The following is a 20,988-nucleotide window of genomic DNA, read 5'->3' as shown; positions in this document are numbered from 1 at the left end:
AAGAAATCGTTTTAAAAAGAAAAGTAAATTTATGTGTTGTTTGACAAAATTTTTGATAATAATGAAATGTTGAGAAGTTGATAAAAGTATGTGTAGTTAAAATTAAACATTGATCAGTTGAAAAATGGATAAAAATTTAACGAAGTTTATCAAAAAAGCACTTAAGGTAACAATCGGTTGAGCCACACCAACTTTGTTCATGGACATTCGAATTCGATTCGTGTCTAAATTTTATGATAGGCTCGACTCTTTGGTGCAAGAGCTCGCGAGTCCAACTATCCATGAGCTCAAATGAGTCTAGTCAAATCTTTTTTTAATTATTATTTTAGAATAATTAATAAAAAATTAAAAATGATCCTTAGGTTGATAGATTAATAAAACAAGTTTGAAAAAATGAGTCGAGCTCTGAGCCTCAGTAAGAGCTCATTTGCTCGTACAAAAGAGCCCAAATGAGTCGACTTGTGGGCCTCACTCAGCTCGTAAAAAATAAATGTGAGGTCGAATTGATCTCAAAATGAGTTTATATTGCCCTTGAATCAAACACTAGAAACAGTTACATGTGCAATATATCATCTATCTATTGGAAATCGTAAAAAACCCATTGTTTAAAATATTTTGTCCGAAAAATCCCTACCGTCAAAATTCTTCAGATTTGTCATTAAAAATAATAAAAAATGTCAGAATTAAAAATGAATAATTACAATTTCAGTAACTAAACTTTTTATTTATTTTACAAAGCTGAATTTAATTTTTTTTAATATGTATCATATACAATCCCTAATCTTTAAAACTCTATTTTCTACCCAACCCAAATCTTTATTTTTGCACAAATTAACTACTTACGTTGCTTAGTCCACGCATTAAATTCGTCTCTGTTCCAGAAACAAATTCCCCATCTTCTCTCTCCCACACGCACGAAAATGGTCGAGAAAGGAAAAATGAAGTTTAGGGTTTTCTCGATTCTCGTTCTTCTGATTTTCACTTCGTCGTGTCTACAAGGTACGGCTATCGTAGATCTGATTCGTTTCATTTCAACCCTCTCAGCGCTGCTTGAAATTTGGGTCTTTTTATTATCTATGTAATGCTGATTCATGTCAATTTGCATCCTCACGCATGGAACAATTTTGATTCGAACTTGATTTTTTTATGTTGTTTTGATATTAAGTTGTTACATTTGTCAGATCTTGATTCTATTTTATTATCTATGTATTTGAATTGTATTTGTTGAATGGATCGTTTTTGAATTCTGTTTCACTGTTTTGTTATGTAAATTAGATTCCAGAGCAGGAATTTTACTTTCTGAAATCTGTGAAGAGAAAAAAATAATTTTTTTTTTCCCCTTTATACGTCTGGTTTGCATGTTGAAAGTAAAAGATTATTCTTGAAAATGTATATATTATGGAAACCAAGCATAAGGTGCTTTTTGTCGAATCTCACCTGGTTAGGCCATATTTAGTATAAAATGTAAAAAATAGAGTTAAGTTGATAGAATTGTGTGGATTAAGGTGGATGTTGTTTCTGTTATTTCATTCAAATAAATGTCACTTGCAATATCATCGATGTAACATTACGCGGAGCATTTACATAGTATAAGACCAGATAGAAAATATATAGTGAACGAAATTTTTAAATAAAAGTCAAATAACATTATCCACCCTAATCCCATCTACATAGTGATCTATTGTAATTTTATGTTAAATTTCTATCTTGTCTAAGCCGTTGTGCCAAAAGCAACGAAATGGGTTAATTATCTGCCATTTGTTTAGTTCAAGTTGTTTGTGACTGCGTTGCTTGTTACCTTTTCCAATTGACGTATTACTGAGCCCTTGGCCTGCGGATTTTCCTTAATTATTTGGTTTGTCATACTGTATCTGAAACTTTGATATCCGCATTGCCTTTTGTTTGATAGTTGTAAGAAGCGAATCAGAACCAGATCCAGATGTAGTTGAAACTGACGGAGGAGATCTTGGGATCGTTGGAGAGGATATTCAAGATTTTGGTGGTGGTAGTTTCAGTCCAGCTCCAGGAGTAGAAACAATTTGTGTTTTCCCCAAAAACCCTTCTAAATGTGAGGGTTCAATATTATGCTATTTTACTCTTCTTCATAGCTAGTGTTTCTCTGTTGCTCCTTGATGTTGTATTGTTATTATTATTTTTTTTCCCCATTTTATCGAAGCTTCCTATTCAAAGTATGTAGCTCTAATTATATTTTCTTTTCAGTGTTTGTGGCTGGGGAAGAAGGTGAACTTTTGGTTGGAATTAAGAATGAAGGTAATAATTTGTTACTTGGCTGTGTGATATGTTGTTTTCTTTCTTTGTCCATCAGATGATATATCAGCTTTCATTTTTAAATTCTGTAGATATTGTTCTGTAATTTCTCTTTAAGACATGCCTGAGTAATTGAATGCACGTCTGTTTTTACTACTTGATGTATCTGTCATAGCTGTTTATAATTGTTGTACTAGATGCTGTCAAATATGTGGATAGATCATAGATAAATTATTTATCTTGCTGCATTTATTTTTAAAAACAGGGGAATCAAGTGTTAATATTATTGCAATCCAGGCCAGTGTTCATCTTCCCTTTGATCACCAGTATTTAGTTCAAAATCTTTCCGCTCAGGTATCTTCTGTTTAGTTTTCTGAGCATTATGCCTGTGCCCTTCATTCTTGAATGTAAAATATACTTGAAATGTTCTCTTGGTAAAGGGCAATATTTAGTTGTACTGGTCTTGTGATTGTATGCTCATCAATTTTGTGCATAGAACTGTCTTAAATCTATGTGCAAAATGAATGAATAATTGCTGTTGCAGCATTTTGTTAATGGGTAATAATTCAAAGCTATATAGTATCTACTAATTCTGGATTGTGAATTGCCTGCTGAATTTTGAATCATAGCTATCTAATATGATTCTTAGATGACTTTTGATAGTAATTTGCATATTGCCATTCTCTAGGCTTTTAACAACGCTTCAGTCCCTCCTTATGCTCAAGCAACTTTCCCCTACATATTTGCTGTGAGCAAATTTTTACAGGCAAGTATGCTGTATTGCTAAAGTTCATCATTCAGGTTTGTGCTGCAGTGTGTCTATAAATTTCATGCACTGGCCAATTTTTCTTAATCTTGCAGCCTGGTGCATTTGATCTGGTTGGCACAATTGTTTACGAGATCGATCAGAATCCATACCAGAGCACCTTCTACAATGGAACAATTGAAGTTACTGAGGCTGGTGGCCTGCTCAGTGTTGAGTCTGTTTTCCTGTTTTGCCTTGGAATTGCCCTTCTTGGTCTTCTTGGATTTTGGATACGTGGCCAGATAAAGAATTTCTCAAAGGTAACTGCATATTCCTATGCTTATATATTTTGTTTTTTCCTAATACTGTTACCCAATCTGCCTATATAATATTATATTGAGGTACCGGATGATGCATTTTTCTTCCTAAAATATTATGTTATTATCCACCTTCTTTTGAGCAAGATCTAAACAGTTCAGAAACTGTCAAAATTTGGTAGTGATTACTGAGTGATGCTTTGTGGTATATAGGGCTGCTTTAGCATTGGATATTAACCAGTGATGATCATTACATCTAGTTTGTGGGATTTAACGCTAAAAGTGTCAAATTGTGGCCAGTCTGAGTTCTAACTCTAGAGCTGATCCAAGCCAGACTCGGGAAATAATAGGAAATATGATGTTTTCAACTTATCACCTTCTGGATTTACTTTTTCCTGTCTCCCATTAAAAAGATGTCAAACAGCAAACTGAGGAATTGGTTCACCACCAATCATTTGGCTAACTGATCTTTTATAACTGACTGAAGCTATTGTTCTAACTCCCTTTTGTTTTCGCACTCTCTCTTGAAAATTAGAAAACAAAGAGGGCATCGAAGGTGGAGGTTGGAACCGGGACTACCGATGCCTCAATGGATGAGTGGTTGCAGGTTTGTATATCACGCATCGTCGACACATTCTTTTCTTTTCTTTTTTTTTTATTTATGAATTTTTTATTCGCCGTCACTCTGAGATCCCGTATTTTCAAGAGATAAAAGTGATGAACTTGTCTCCTCTGAATGTTCAGGGAACTGCGTATACTCAGTCTCAATCTAGCAAATCAAAGAAGAAGAAGTAAATGAGCATACTTGAACAGTCAACTCTAGGCAGCGGTACGATGAGCAATGATTTTTGTAACACAGCTTAGGGAGCGCATCTATTTGAGGAGTAGCTCCAATTACCTGCCTAACTGTTGTAGCATTGGGAAGGAACTTTTACATTTTTCGTTAGCGCAATTCCTAAAATTGAGCCATTTTATATGCCGGACCAACTGAGAGTTGACATAGAACACTGCAGTTTTGTTAAAACATGACAATGTTGTTAGATTATATGCTCATTTTGTCAATTTTATTTATATTCCTCTTTGGTATCTGTCGGGTATGTTCATGTTGGTTTTTTTTCTCTACACAATCAAGTTATATAGATCGACTCTATGGTCCAGTAGAGGTGTCAGACAGGGTGTGCTCGGACATATTATCAACGTTTAAGTGGTACAATCCATGGTTCGTGCAAGGTGGACATACAAGGATATCTATCCTGAATCGTGCTAGGGAAATACTTTAGTGAATTGTTCTATATGTATATGTGATATGATCGTATATTTTATAATTAGGATGCATTAACCTCTAAATCATTCAAATCACGACACGATGAATGTTGAGATGGTCTAATCTCTTATCCTCTTGGCATTCGAAGTGTTGTGATTCGATTGATTCGACATTCGAAGTGTTGTGATTTGAATGAGTGATCTTATTACATGTACATATAGGTTCATCACATTGAAATATTTCTCATCCTCAACTTTGCCCAATCTGGAAAAAATAACTGAAATTCAGCTGGCATATTGCAACAAAATTAGGTAAACTCATTAATAGCTATGCCTCCGTTTGATTCCCAATCTTTGAAAAAATTCATTTTTAGACAGTATTTTAACATTATTTCAATAATACATTCTTCAATAAAATAATGTTATACATAAATTCAATTTTTATTTTTATTTTTATTTTTTAATCATACATCTCACATCAATAAAGTATTCAAAAATTCATTCTTGTCAAAAAAATAAGGCTCAAGCAAGGCTAAATCATTTTGCTATCTGAATATGGCAACGGCGCATCATTTAGAGCTATATTTAACTTTTTTAAAAATAAATTGGACCACTCACATTATACAGCTCAACTTGTCTTGCTTTATACTTTTTTAGTGAACCCCAACCTAGAGGAACCCCTCTAGGTTGGGGCTCAACCTTTTGCTTTATCCTTCATATCAAGGCCTCTCCTTGTTTAAAAATATATTTTTTTTTCTTTTTAGTTTAAATCCAATCGCATTATTTTGTTATTATACCAAAATGTGCAATAGAATTTGAGTATTTTAGTTATTAATTTGATAACCCAAAAAAAAAAAAAAACCTCGTGATATGGGTATATATTTACATTAATATTTTTTTACCATCATACGTGTGTATATGAATACATATACACTATTATTTTTGGATGGAGTGGAGGCACATGAGGCTTTTAAAAGACTATAAATCACATCAATAATGTAATATTCGTACATATGTTGGTCCCTTCAATATAATGGCATGTTACGACCAAAAACCAAAGCTTAAAAGAAAAGGGAGGGTGACAAAACTCCTCCAGAATAGATACAATAGGTAGTGAGTGGTTTTTTTTTTGATAAAATTTTATTCACATGTGGTACACCCCCATGTGAGTGTCTATATAGTGTATGTGAAGCCATTTTCTATACGAATGACAAAAACCTGTGTTGAAGTCCATGAGGAATATAGTTGGATGGAGAAATGTTGTCCACAATTTTTTTCCATAAGTAATGGCTCCCCAATTAATGCCCTAGACTTTTATCCCCACTCTATATTTGAACATACAAAAATGACGTATTGAACTAAAGAACTCGACAAACTAATCCCATTACATCGAAAGAAGGAACGTCTTCTTACAAAAGATGTTGCAGTAATTAAATCTGAATGTCATGTATACAAAAACCTTTTCTTAAACACACATATACAAAAATGTACTTGTATCATATGATGAATTCATGATTACAAAGTTGTTTATTTTAGTATTACCCTAAAAATTTTCCAAGTTCTGCATTTTTTTCAGCATATTTAACTCACTTTTTTTTATGGAATATAAGTTTTAATTTGTTTTTGTGTTGTTGGGGAAGATGATATGATAATTATCATTAGCAATCAATGATGCTTATTTATTAGTCAAATCACTTAGAATGTCAACAATTTCAAAGAAATCTTGGAACATCATTATCTTGCTAAAAACTCGAATTGTCAACATAATTATTGAATCTAAGTTAATACATTGTTATAAACAACTTTGTCTCTACTTTCTATAGCTTCTCAAAAGGTCGGACTAAGAATTAAATTTGTGGTATATTGATGATAAGTATAAAACTTATAACAACCCTAAATTCCTCGTACACATGACCAACTCCAATAAAAGAAAGCAATTAGGAAATGCAATTTTCCACCAATAAAGTATTTAAGCAATGCATACTTAGAGCCTGTTTGGTGCTAATTATGAGAACTGAATTTTTTATCATTAGTTTTGAAATGTGAGTCCCATCTGTAAGTGAAGAGATTAAAAATGACGGCTGACTATGATAAATAATGATCAAAAAACTGATTTTTTAACTTGAAAAATTAGAACCAAATGGGGGCCTATTTAGTTGGAGTATCTTTTTCAACTTTCCAACCTACATGCACATTTCGGTGCTTCTCATTCAACCTTAATTTATAATTAACATATCAATTCACTAACTTTGTTTGGTGCAACCACACGCAAGATAAAATAAATAAATAAATAATTCAATCGAATCGATTGCATTCATAAATACTCAGTTTTACACACCCAACCCCGTTTGATTCTCATTTTTATCAAAATACATTTTTCTAACTCTTCTTTTTAACCACACATTTTTCATAAATAAAAAACTTTTTCTTATTTTTCATCTACACATTCTACATCAATCTACTATTTTAAAATTCATTTTTCCATAAAAATTGGTATCAAACACCCTCACACACACACACACACACACACACACACATATATATATAGACACTTTCATAGTCTAAGTAAAATTAATTTGTTCATCAAAAGCTCAAGTGAAAATTCATTATTACATATCGTCGCAAAGAACGGAAGAAAGTAACGTTAGAATACAATCAGACACAACAATATAAACTTTCACGTAAATAAGCAAAAAGTAATAACTGACGTATCGCAATAAAGCAACAATGTCAAAAAAAAAAAAAATAAAATAAAAAAAATGAAAGAGCTCTTTGGAACATAAAGAAAATCCAAGAACAAACAACCAAGAGAGAATTATGCTATGATTATCAAAGCGTAAAACCAAGTTTTTTGGCCATGGAATGTCCCTCGCAAAGAGCCACGGCCTCAACATCTCCAGACTTCAATTGAGTAATAGAACTTATAATAGAATAAAAATTAATTTTTGTAGTTAAATTTAAAGTCAAGACATTTTTCAATCTCCACACCATGTTTAAATTAAATATCTCTAATGGCACGAGAAAAAAATTATTTATTTTATTTTATTTTCTTCAACAAAAATTATTAGTGTGTATGTATAATATAATTATAAACCAATAATAATAAGCACATACACATATGGCGTTCTAAATTAATGGTACCAACTATCATTAACTAGCACAGAATTATAGTTTTGAATAGGGCTGGGCAAATCTCCCGAATCGAATCGATCGAATCGAATCCGAACCGAACCCAACGGTTCTTGTCAAATTAAATACCCGAACGGGTATCTGAATTGAAAATCGACGGGTACGGTTCGGTTCTCGGTTCTAAACCAAAAATCGAATCTTTCTAATTTTTTTTATATTGAGTAAATCAAATTATTTTAATTTTAATTTTTTCTAAACAAATTAACAATTTCTAAATCCAAATTTTTGGCTCAATAATTTGTTTCATTTCTAATTTTTTAATTTTTGACCCCATTACCCATTTTATTGTTTCATTTCTTAGCCCAACAAGATCCAATCTACTAAATAACTCTAAACACCTACATTAAAGTGCATAAAGTTGTCTCGACTCTCGCACTCACTCTTGCAGCCTCGCTGACATTTCAAAACATATACAATCATTGGCCGATACTGTGACCTCCGATCGAAGCTGGGACCTCTACCGATCGAAAATTTGACCGTAGCGATCATTTGAACAAAGTAGTCCACTAATCTATGGCATTCCAAAACCATTGAATGTATCATTAGTTGTATTTATATAATATTGTTATAAATGTTAAAAAATTTAATTATAGTACAGAACCGAACGGAATCGAACCCGAACGGTTCCATAATTATATTTGGACCCGACGGTTCCAATTACTAGATACCCGAGAATTTTGGTTCGGTTCGGTTCTAAAAAGAAACGAACCGAACCGCGGCCACCCCTAATTTTGAAAAATAACGAAATTTCATGGGAAGTTGATATTTATCTTTTCTGCTTCCCAACAGCGGGATTGCTAGAACTCAATAATTAAAAGGTAGTATAACCCCATGAGATTCCCATAAATTCATTTTCTTTCATTCGACACACTTTTACTAAATATTCAATTCTAACCATCACCACCAGTTTGTGAAACGTGTACAAGTGAAATTGTACTCAATTCACACCTTTGATGAGAAAAAGAATTTGACTTGCACGTGAAATGGTGTTAAATATATAGACGAATTGGTTTGACGATAGTTTCGTAACGCAAACATGGATTTCATAAAGCAAAGAGGTGACAAGCAGATTTATTGATGGAAAAAAGACATTGTGCAGTTGAAACCTCGTTAATTCAGTGAAAATAATGGCCTTTGAAACTCCCATTTTTCAGCTAATTTTTTTCTTTCTAAATGATGGGCTTGTAGTCAATATCAATGGACCAAACCTCGTGAGATACATTAAGTTCACTGTCGGTGTGATCATCACAAAATCACTTGCCTAAATTATTATATATAACGAACATTTCTAACACTAAACACTCACCAAACAAGCTTCAGTATATTGAAGCTTGCCCTTCATTCTTGGGCCATTTCTCCTTTTCTCCCTCTCTACTGTCTTCAAGGCTCGGCCTTAGAAGAAGGTCCCAATGCGGGTTCATCCGCTTTGCCGAGGGGCCATTCTGGGCTTCTTCGTGTACTTGTTATTCGCAACAAGCTTCTGCCATGGGGATGAAAAGACCATCGAAGTTGTGGGGGTGGGAGAATGTGCTGACTGCAAGGAGAATAACATTAAAACGAGTCAGGCTGCTTCAGGTACTATACAATCTTTTTATGTACTTCTATTTGTTTGATTATCTATTGATACGGATGACAAAATTGATGGTATAATAAAATATTGTCCAGTACTATTGTATCAATCTCACCGACAAGACATGCACTACAACAAAGTTTATTTTTAGGGTGTACAGGCGCATGCCATATAAAGTCATGCCGTAAATGCTCGCATCCTTTTACGGCGTGCGTTGCATGCTGTAAATAAAGAAAGCACGCCGTTAATGTACTTTTTACAGTGTATTCTTGATAAAACAGTGTTTATATGCAAACCACCATACATGAATGCTATTCCTCTTTGGAATCCTGTATAACACGACCACGTAGCTTTTCAGCTTTACACTTCACCAATAAGCAATCATTTTTGCAGGGCTTAGGGTGACCATTGATTGCAAGCTTCAAAATGGAGAAACAAAAAGAGTGGGAGTTGGAGAGCTTGATAAAGAAGGAAAATTCAAGGTTTCACTTCCTGAGGAGATTGTTCAAGATGGGAAACTCAAAGAGGAATGTTATGCACAGCTTCATAGCACATCAGCAGCACCATGTCCAGCTCTCAATGGCCTCGAGGACTCTAAAGTTGTCCTAAAGTCGATAACCAATGGAAAACACACATTCAGCCCTAATGGAAATCTCAAATTCTCCACTGCATTGTGCACTTCTACATTCTTGTGGTCATTCTTTAAGTATCCACCTTTGCCCATTCATCCATGGAAGAAACACTCCCCTAAGGCTTACTTTCCACCATTGAAAAACTTTGGACACCCACGGCCTCTTCCGCCATCCCCGCCAGTTTACAAAAAACCACTTCCTCCCCCAGTTCCCATTTACAAAAAGCCACTTCCTCCACCTGTCTCCATTTACAAGCCAAAGCCACTTCCTCCTCCCGTCCCTATTTACAAGCCAAAACCACATCCTCCTCCTGTCCCCATTTACAAGCCAAAGCCACTTCCTCCTCCCGTCCCCATTTACAAGCCAGAGCCTCCAGTAAAGCCGCTTCCACCTCCAATTCCAATCTACAAAACAAAGCCAAAGCCTGGTTGCAAGCCTCCAAAGCCCCCACCAGGTTGCAAGCCTCCAAAACCACCACCAGGTTGCAAGCCTCCAAAGCCCCCACCAGGTTGCAAGCCTCCAAAGCCACCACCAGGTTGCAAGCCTCCGAAGCTCCCACCAGGTTGCAAGCCTCCGAAGCCCCCACCAGGTTGCAAGCCTCCTAAGCCCCCACCAGGTTGCAAACCTCCGAAGCCGCCACCAGGTTGCAAGCCTCCAAAGCCACCAGTTTGCAAACCTCCGGTAGTAAAGCCGCTTCCACCACCAACTCCAATATACAAACCAAAGCCAAAGCCACCAGTTTACAAACCTCCGGTGGTAAAGCCACTTCCACCACCAGTTCCAATGTACAAACCAAAGCCAAAGCCACCAATTTACAAACCTCCGGTGGTAAAGCCGCTTCCACCACCAGTTCCAATCTACAAACCAAAGCCACCAGTTTACAAACCTCCGGTGATAAAGCCAATTCCACCACCAGCCCCTATCTACAAACCAAAGCCAAAGCCACCAGTTTTCAAACCTCCGATAGTAAAGCCACTTCCACCACCCGTTCCAATCTACAAGCCAAAGCCACCAATATACATCCCTCCAATAGTAAAGCCACTTCCATCACCAAGTCCAATTCATAAACCACTCCCACCATTCTACAAGAAACCCACCCCTCCACACCCCAAGCTTCCTCCAGGCTCCATTCCACCATCCTAAATTCGGATGCTTCCCTTCCGTCCCTCCTTTCATTCCTCAACGATAGACTTTCAAAAGAGGGTAATTATAAGTAGGTTACTTTGGTTGTTTCATTTCATGTGCTTAAAGGGTTAAAGGAATTAAAACTTTCCACTTATAAAATAAAATTCCGAAGGTTCGTAGCGAAAGAATTGTCAAGAAAATAACGCTAGTGGCATAGAAAGAGGAAATTTCTCGAGTTTCAATTGCTGTGTGATTACCATGAAGTTCTTCTGTATTGGTTTGTTCAATTGGGGTGGTGGGAAGATCAAATGTTCGTAATTTAATTTTTTAAGGTTCACATGCATTCCAAAAGTTTCTACTGCACTTTGTAGCACCATAGATTTGCATGTCGTGATACTAAGATCACATTTAATAATCCTGTTGTTCAAGATTTCAAGTACAGTACCGTTCTAGATTGGTTATCGAGATGATATTGTCGAACTTCTAAAAATGTTGAAACATATTTGGCCAAGAACCGTGCTTATTAAGAATATACAACAGATTTTCCTAAAAATAAACAACTCTAGAAAGTGGAATTTATAACTAATAAAAACCTCGTTTGCTGTCTGAACTTTAACGAATTTCTCGAATACATGTATATCTATGTTGCAGTACGCTTTTCCTCTTTTGTTGATCTACCGGAATACATTTAGCAAAACATGAGAGTATGTATCGAACGCATATACTCCACTTATGTTGCAGCAACATGATTTGGTGGATCATAATCAGATAAGATTGCCAATTTTTTGGCATTATCTCTAATTTTAATGTGAATAGTTACACTGAAGTTGTAATACAAATTCTAGCCTGCTCAGTGCGATGTTATCATCATATATTATATGACCAAAACTAGTATGTAGTCATGCACATGAATTGGTTGAATTATATTGATTACATGAGAATTCCATGAATTTTATTTTGAACAAATGGTTAAAAGATTTAACCTTTAATAATGTAATTAATTAATATTTTAGAAAACCTAAATTGTAACTCCAGTAAGTAATAGTAATTTATTATTATTCAATTTAGTTATGTGACTCATATTTTGATGTGAAAAATAAATACTACCATGTAGTATGATTCATTTTGATTTAAGCTTGGAAAGCTTCAAATCTTAATAATTATAATAATTTATTTGGCACTTATTTATTTTAAATTTTATATGAGTCGTCAAAATTTTAAGTTATTAAAATGAATTTGGATGAACGATGAATTTGAGTTATATTCTATATTTGCTAGAAGTTCACGTGATTGTGCTTAATCAAAACAATATTTCTTTTGCGGAATATTTGATGTACTATATTTGAAAATTACTTCATAGTCTAATTAAATTTTGACACGATGTTCAACTAATTTGGAATACAAAATTGCAAGTATTTTGTATCCAAGGTTTATTTTATTACTATGAAAGTATGTTTACTTAGATTAATATTGTTAAATCATATTTGATACTTTATGGTTATGTTAATTCTTATTATCTAATGTTTTGCGATACATGAGTATCATTGTGTTCAATATGTTGTCCAAGTGAGAATGTTTAAAATCCTTGCAATGTGGGGTATTAAAAATTTTGAATATATGTACTTTATCCATGATTATTCATAATTATCATGACATTAAAGATAAGTATTCGGCTTGAATCTAAAGATTGCAAGTGAAATACATGAGTAGAATAGAGGCATCTGCTCAAACGTATTACTAAAATCAATATTAAAATTTCGTGTGTTTATCTTACTAAACTTAGATATGTGATATTGATATTTTGGAAATTTTAGAAGATTTTGTAGATATGTAGGTAAAGAATAAAAGTTTTGCAAATTGATTGTATCAAATTATTGTCCAAGAGGGACATGAAATAAATGATAGTTTGTAATGGACATAATAAATGGAAAGGGTTGGGCTTAAGCTCATAAGGGAGTCACCTCTGAGTAACCCAACATTTATGATTGAAGATCCCATGAAAAAGGTTCAATGAGGTAGAAACAATCATACTTCATGACTCGTAATAACACTATAAAATTTATACTCATCCCGATGATGATAGTGCTAATAATAATGTGATGTTAGGAAGGATTTAGCCCCGAATGAGTACTGAAACGATAATTTTCATGATTTATGAGTCACACACATTCTTGGAGAACTCACCTATGTAAGAATTGACATGATGCCCTAGTTATGGGATTGGACTATTCCTTAAAGACTCTTATTAAAATCAAGATTATAGCCTATAGCCATTAAGAGCGCTTCCGCTTTGAACTAGAACATAAATCAATACTGTATATGGAACAATAGAAGTTCAGCCAAAGTAACCTAATTCAATACCTAGTCCATTATGAAAATTATTATCATTGAGTAAAGTTCAAGTCTAAAAGATACTTATACCCATTACACAGCATAACGTTGCTACTATATATTTATTTTGAAATTTTAAAATTTGTGGGGGATTATTGTAACTTAAAATAAGTTTCAATCTTTCAAAATTAAAACCGCTTAATTTTCTATTTTTATTAAATTTTTCAGTTTTACACAAGTTAAAAACATCATAATTCATATGGTAACTTATATTTTAATGGTTTAATTGTGAGGGGTTGATATTCATCTATAAGATGAGGTGATATTTCATTAAAAGAAAGAACTAGAAAAAGACAAGTTGAAGGATTATATTTTATACTATTCATACTATATTTTTATACTTTTGACAACTTGATAAATGTTCATTCACTTATCTTTCTATGATCGTGTCCATAAAAGAAGAATCAATTGTGAGCTACATGAGTTTTATCTGGAGCCTTATACCAAAAGAACCCACACGAGGAGAACGCAAGACGACTTTAGGACAGCGTCTTCGACGTGACTTCTAATGCTTTCTTTTCTAAATCTCCTCTTATTTTTATATTATTGTTGATTATGTTTGTAAAGACCCGAGTTCCAAAGTTCAAGTGCCACTAAAATCATATCTTAAACATTATATTGTACTTTTAAAATCTTAGATTCTATTAGCTTGAAATTTATTCAAATAATTTCATGAAACTATAAGATTGAATACATAAAATTTTGACGTCAACATAAAATACAATACTAGAAGTTTAATAATCTTAGTATCAAACCAATAGTTAAATAAGTTCTTAAATAAAAAAAAATAAAAGCTTGGTGGATTTCTTTCACTTGCCAATTTGCCATCCTTCTCATGCCTTAATTGCCACGAACCATCTATTTCCTGAAAAGAAATAAATGGGTGTAATACAAAATCTCAATAAGCATATAAGTACATGGATTAATGTTTTTACAGAATTTAAGGAATTTCATACATACATACATACAAAGGGAGACATGAAAATCTATTCCGAACATAGGTGGTATAAAGAAAATACTTATACACCTACTATATCTTATGAAAATGATAAGAGAAATACTGGAATATTTGGAATTTCAACTCTTGGCCCACATACTAAAGAAGATACTATATTTGTATTTGTGTGCATTTTAAAGAGAAATGAATGTACTTGAAAATGGGACATATGATGTCTATTTATAGAAACCAACATGCTTTAAGAGTTCTAATTTAATTGAAACTTGAATCTTAGAAGTGACAAAATCTTATTATTGTCTCAACAATATTTCAGCTAACAGGATAAGACAATGAATTTAAAAAACAATAAATTATCCTCTTAATTTCTAAAATTAAATAAAGTATAGATAAATCAAAATATTGTCTATATGATTTAATATTTCAATTTTAATTGAAAGAAATAACATTGAAACATTATCTCAATTATCATTTAGCATTAAATAAAATATAAATACATTAAAGTATTATCTTAATATTCATTTGATTTTTATCTCAATTATTTAAAATTTCAATCTAACTAAATGAAAATAAAATTAAAACATTATCTCCATTATTTAATAAAAATTATATAAAATTTTAACAACTTGGGTTTAAGGTCAAAAAGAAAAATAAAACAAAAAGGTTGGCCTATAATTTCACCTAATGGACTTCCATGTGATTGGTCGGGCAAAAATATTAATCATGTCTATTTTTCAAATTTTTTTTATAATGGGCCAAACCTAAATTGCAATTAGGCACTAAGTATGGGTATTACAATCTATCATCTTAATAATAAATTTCGTCCTCGAAATTTACCTTGAAATTCGTGGAAGATTTGAGGATACTTAGCTCGCATCTCTACCTCTCTCTCCTAAGTTGCCTCTTCGATGGACTGATTGCGCCATTGTACTTTTACTAAGGGTATCACCCTATTTCTAAGTACTTGAAATTTCTTATTAATGACCCTTATTAGAACTTTCTCATAGTTCAAACCTCGTTGTAAATCAATGAACTGGTGGTTGACTACAAAATTTGGATCAGGGACGTACTTTCAAAGCTTTGACACATGAAAGACGTCATGCACAGTTGAAAGTTATGGGGCTAAAGCCAACTAATACGTGACATTTTCAATATGTTGCAAGATTTCAAACAGACCAATGAATCTTGGTCGCAATTTTCATTTCTTACCAAAACATAATACCCATTTCATTGGTGCAACCTTAAAAAATACTGTGTCACCTGCCAAAAATTTCAATTTCTTACTTCTTCTGTCAGCATAACTCTTTTGGTTATCCTGGACAAAGTTCATACTAGCTCGAATTTTCTTAATAGCCTGCACTGTTTGTTCAATGATCTCTGGCCCTAAAATCTTTCGTTCACCGATCTCACCTCAATGAACTGGTGATCTACACTTCCTCCCATATAATGCCTCATATGGTGCCATGGCAATAGAGACGTGATAGTTGTTGCTGTATCCGAACCCAATCAAGGGTAAATGTTACACCCAATGTCCTTTAAACTCGAGGACACATGTTCGAAGCATATCTTCCAGTGTTTGAATCGTTCCCTCAAACCCAACATCTATTTAAGGGTAAAAAGCCGTGCTAAATTTTAGCTTAGTTTCCATAGCTTGGTGCAGGCTTTTACAGAAAGTTCGATGTGAACCTTGGATCTCTATCTGATACAATTGAAACAAATACACCATGTAACCTTAATATCTTATTCACATACAACTATGCCAATTGATCCATTGATAATGTCAACCGAACTGGCAAAAAATGAGCCGATTTGGTAAGTCGATCCACATTGACCCAAATAGCCTCATTACCCCTTGTTGACCTTAGAAAATCGACCACAAAGTCCATAATTACATGGTTCTATTTTCATTCCGAAACTTCTAACGGTTCAAGTAACCCTGATGGCTGTTAGTGTTCCGCTTTCACTTGTTGACATACTAAACACCATTCAACATACTCGGCTATATCTCTCTTCATCACTTTCCACCAAAATACTTCCTTAAGGTCTCGATACATCTTTATACCTCCTAGATGTACTGAATAAGGAGTGAAGTGAATCTCTTCTGATATTTGGTTCTTCAACTCCTTGAAGTCAAGTACGCATAAGCATCCTTGATAATATGAGATCTTGTCCTTATCCATTGTGAAATCTTTTTGCTTCTTTTATCAATCTCTGACTTAATGAATTCAAATCACTGATCGGCTTTCTGACTGTCCTTAATCCTATCACGGAGTGTTGGTTGAATTGAAAGTGTTGTCATCTGAGCAATAGCACTTGACGGTGTTGTGACCACTTCAAGGTTTAATCTCTCAAACTCTTTCAATAAAGGTTCTTATATGGTCAAGGTCGCCACCTGACTTTTCACTTTACGACTCAAGGCGTCTTCTACAACATTTGCCTTCACTAGGTGATAGTGAATGTTGCAATCGTAATCTTTTACCAACTCAAGCCATCCTTTCTGTCTCATGTTCAACTCCTTCTGAGTGAAGATGTACTTGAGGCCTTGTGGTCTGTATAAATGTCACACTTACCTTCATAAATGGTAATGCCTCCAAATTTTTAGTGTATGGACTACCGTAACAAGTTCTAAGTCATGCGTATGGTAGTTTTGCTCCAAATTTTTAGTGCATGAACTATCGCAGCAACTTTGAAGTCGTGCGTATGATAGTTTTGCTCATGTGACTTCAATTGTCTTCGTACGTAGGAAAACCACTTTACCTTACTGCATTAAGACACATCATATTCCCTACTTAGAGGCATCATTGTAAATGACAAAACCCTTTGATCCTTCAGGTATAGCTAATACTAGAGCATTTACTAGTTTCTGTTTCTGTTCCTCAAAACTCTCCTCACATTTCTCTACCCAATCAAACTTGCACCCTTATGTGTTACTTGAGTTAATGGTCCTACCATCTTGGAGAATCCTTCAATAAACCTTCTACAGTATCCTGTCAAGCCCAAAAATCTATGAATTTCTCTTATATTCCTTGGCATCAACCATTTAACACTATCTTCGCTTTGCTTAGATCAATGTCTATGCATCCAGCTGTGACAACATGTCCAAGGAATGCCATCCATTCCAACAAAAACTCACATTTCTTGAACTTTCCATAAAGTCTCCTTCTGTAGGACTCTTAGTACTATCCTTAAGTCTCTTCATGCTCCTCTTTACTTTCAGGATATCATCGATGAACACAATAACAAACCAATAAAGACACTAGTGGAAGACATGATTTATCAAATCCATAAAGACTCTCGAATTGTTAGTTAAATCAAATGGCATAACTAAAAATTCATAATGTCCATACTGAGTTCTAAATGCTATCTTCAAGATGTCATCCGCATTGATTCTTAATTGATGGTAACCAGATCTCAAGTCAATGTTGGAAAACACCACTGTCCCTGAAGTTGATCTAGCAAGTCCTCTATCTTGGGGAGAGGATACTTATTTTTTATGGTGATTTTCTTCAATTTCCAACAATCTATGCACATTCTCATTTAGCCATCATTCTTCTTAACAAACAGCACTGGCGCTCCCTATGGTGAAACACTAGGCCAAATAAATTCTTTTTCTAATAATTCTTCTATCTGTACTTTTAGTTCCTTCAACTCCTTCGGTGCCATCCTATAAAGAGCCTTAGATATGGGTGTAGAGTCAGGAGTAATATTGATTGTGAACTCTACCTCCTGTCTTGGTGGCATGCAAGGCAATTCTTCAGAAAAAAGCTTATGGATATTCCCTTACCATCTAATATCATTAACTGTCAACTCGTTGTTTTCCTCATTTCCTATCACTGACATATATATTCCTACACTATCTTTCGATTGTAAGATCCATTGTGATTTCATAGCAGAAATGACGTGGGATATGGGTTTATCCCTTGTTATAGATAAACAAATTTTCTCTTCTCCTAGTATTAGAAAGACCACTTTTTTCTCAAAGTAAGAATTTTCGCGTGATTCTTGGATAGCCACTCCATCTCGAGAATCACATAAAATCCATTCATATCTATCACATACAACTCCATTTCCAATGATCTATCATCAATTTCTATCATTGCCATTTTAACAACATGATCAACATTCAACATATTCCCCGAGGGAATAGATACTACTAAGGGAAAATGTGTAAATTCAACCATTACACCCAGTTTATGTATGAACTTAAGGTATATAAAGGAAAGAGTTGTGCCATAATATATTAATACATAGGTTAATAAGTCAGATATGAGGATATTACCTACCAAAACATTTCGATCTTGATCCTCTTCCAGCTCCGTCATTGCAAAGATCCTTACCTCTGTTCCCAAGTTGTTTGTTCTTAGAGCAAAACATGGCTATGTGTTCTCGTTCTCCACATTGAAAACATATGTTCGTTCCCAAAATACAAGCTCCCTAATGGTGTTTCTGGCACTTACCACAAAGTGAAAGCTCTTATTGCCAACTTGAGAAGGATCGCTTTTATCTTTATTTGAAATGTTCTTATTTACTTTGCCCTTATTATCTACCCCATTTCGTTTCTCCAACTGTCCATACTACTGCTTATTCTCTCCACTAGCACATCCCTCTGAAACCTACCAGCTATGCTTTTGCTAGCATCTCATGGTAAATTCCCAGTTCAAGTACTACCACAGCATGCCTCAGATCATCCCTCAAACCTTGTTCGAAACGTCTTCCCTTCTTCTCCTCCTTGTCCACAAAAGTGAGGACATAATGAGATAAGTCTTCAAACTTATGCTTATATTCAGATAATGACATTGAGCCTTGTGTCAATGTGAGAAACTCTATTTCCTTTCAATTTTGAACATTCATAGGGTAATACTTCTTCATAAAGGATTCCTTAAGCTCGTTCCACGTCTAAACGTAATCGAAAATCCTTGACCTCGCGGTGGACTCCTACCAGCATCTAGCACCTTCATGCAGCATAAATGTTGCACATATAACCTTTCTGGGATCCAGACAGTCAATAAGTTCAAGGATTCTTTCTATGCTTACCAACCAATCTTCTGCTTCCAAAAGGTTTGTGTTGTCCCTAAAGTCGGAGGATGTTTCCTGAATTGCTCTACAACCATGGCAGTGGTTTTAGTGTCTACTACTACTTCTTGAGTCGACGAAGGTTATGGTGGCACAGGTGGTGGCGTCGGCTGCTGAGGAGGTTGTGGTGTCGGCACTATAGTTCGAGTGAGAGTTTACATCATGGGCAGAAATTACTAGGCAAGCTATGGATTGATCGCAATAGGTTGATGTTGTTGGGATTGTTCATTTCTATTGTTTGTTCTTCTACGTCGGGGTGTCATATCCTTGAGCAAAACACAATTAAGGAAATTAAAGACTAAACGAGAAGAGAGTAATAACATATTCTATTTATAAGTTCTTAAAAATTTGTATATGAAAAGGGATTACAAAGCATACCAAGCGTCCATATAAAACGGAAAATCTTATACTTAAAAGCAAAATTCATAACATTAATGACTATAGTCTAATAATTACTTCCAGCACTCTCTTCTTGATTTTCTTCAATGTCTTCTTCTTTTATTAAAGACATCGGGATGTAATCTATAAACCTCTATTATTTATGAATGATCAATGTAAGGAGGTGAGTCACACAAGCGACGACGATGATCAAGCTCATACCCCTCACGCCTCTCCATATCATCGTAATCTTCACAATTAATGGCCTACCTCTCTCTAAGATTGGCAATTAGTAGTTAGGAAGATATCTGACGACCGAACATTACATCAATCCATTCAACAAAATCTTTCCAATAATTTTTAAGGGTCTTAAGCAAGTGAAAAATGACATCAACCCTATGAAACTCATGTCCATTCAACCTCACCTTTCAATAGATCATCTCTATGGCACCCAAATGTTTTATCAGATTGTGGGTTAGGTCCCGTTTATAAGTCCTAAGGAAGTGTAGAAACTTTGGACGATTTTTTCTCCTGATTTTCTCTCTCTTAGTTGACTGGGTCCTCTAGTCATCTACGAAAGGCAAAAATGGAACTAATCAGAACCACGATTTAACTGAAAATTTCTGAAAATAGGGCTTTCTTGATCTAGAATTTCCCCAAAAGTAAGTTTTCACTTTCCTGAATCTAAAGTGGGTTTGTCCTTAATAATGTTGCTTTCGTTTATTGATTTGTATAACGCGCAACTAAAAGGCTTCCAGGTGAGGGGATCACAATCGACTATTAAAATTCCAAACTCGCCTTAGACAGTTTAGGTCTTTTTGACAAAACCTTTTATTTTTGCGAACACAAATTCATAAACAAAACAAAAAAAAAATAAAAATGAAAAAAAAAATCTCAAACAATATGTAGAGGCAAGTGTAAGATTCTCTATTGGGTAATTCTTAATAATCACATCCTACTTAAAAGACTTTTTTATTTTTTCTTTTTTCTTTTTCTTTTTTGTTTTTTGAAATTATAATCATTCTAATGTTATTTTCATATTTAGCATATATTTATAAAATTGCATTATATATATATATATA

At 34.2% G+C, this 20,988-nt stretch overlaps 2 protein-coding genes across 3 annotated transcripts in view; both read left to right on the top strand.

Annotated features, from left to right (window-relative positions):
- The first annotated feature begins 838 nt into the window (after nt 1-838).
- Nucleotides 839-4,418, top strand: LOC111374925 (translocon-associated protein subunit alpha-like). Its single transcript, XM_022997692.1, has 8 exons — nt 839-999; nt 1,910-2,068; nt 2,221-2,271; nt 2,534-2,622; nt 2,957-3,034; nt 3,130-3,333; nt 3,866-3,937; nt 4,075-4,418. The coding sequence occupies exons 1-8, from the start codon at nt 921-923 to the stop codon at nt 4,123-4,125; spliced, it is 783 nt and encodes a 260-aa protein (XP_022853460.1). The 5' UTR covers nt 839-920; the 3' UTR covers nt 4,126-4,418.
- Nucleotides 4,419-9,048: 4,630 nt separating this feature from the next.
- The window catches only part of LOC111374924 (repetitive proline-rich cell wall protein 2-like), a 21,363-nt gene continuing 9,423 nt past the window's right edge, over nt 9,049-20,988 (top strand). Inside the window, exons 1-3 of one of the 2 annotated variants that reach the window (XM_022997690.1) lie at nt 9,049-9,129; nt 9,168-9,357; nt 9,746-10,762. In XM_022997690.1, coding sequence (XP_022853458.1) covers nt 9,192-9,357; nt 9,746-10,762 — 1,183 coding nt within the window. In that variant the 5' untranslated portion in view covers nt 9,049-9,129; nt 9,168-9,191. Of the gene's footprint in view, nt 9,358-9,745; nt 10,763-20,988 lie in introns of both variants that reach the window. The other variant, XM_022997689.1, reaches the window with a different exon arrangement.

Source organism: Olea europaea, unplaced genomic scaffold, assembly GCF_002742605.1.
Source record: "Olea europaea var. sylvestris unplaced genomic scaffold, O_europaea_v1 scaffold1314, whole genome shotgun sequence".
Lineage (NCBI taxonomy): Eukaryota > Viridiplantae > Streptophyta > Magnoliopsida > Lamiales > Oleaceae > Olea > Olea europaea.
The sequence above is the reverse complement of the archived record's forward strand: the minus strand, read 5'-3'. Positions and strand labels throughout refer to the sequence as shown.

Bases quoted from the DNA above. Each gene is read 5' to 3' on its own strand.
- LOC111374925 (XM_022997692.1), top strand. From the start codon at position 921: ATGGTCGAGAAAGGAAAAATGAAGTTTAGGGTTTTCTCGATTCTCGTT. The intron at 2,623-2,956 runs GTATCTTCTGTT...GCCATTCTCTAG, and splicing joins TTCAAAATCTTTCCGCTCAG to GCTTTTAACAACGCTTCAGT. The intron at 3,035-3,129 runs GCAAGTATGCTG...TTAATCTTGCAG, and splicing joins CTGTGAGCAAATTTTTACAG to CCTGGTGCATTTGATCTGGT.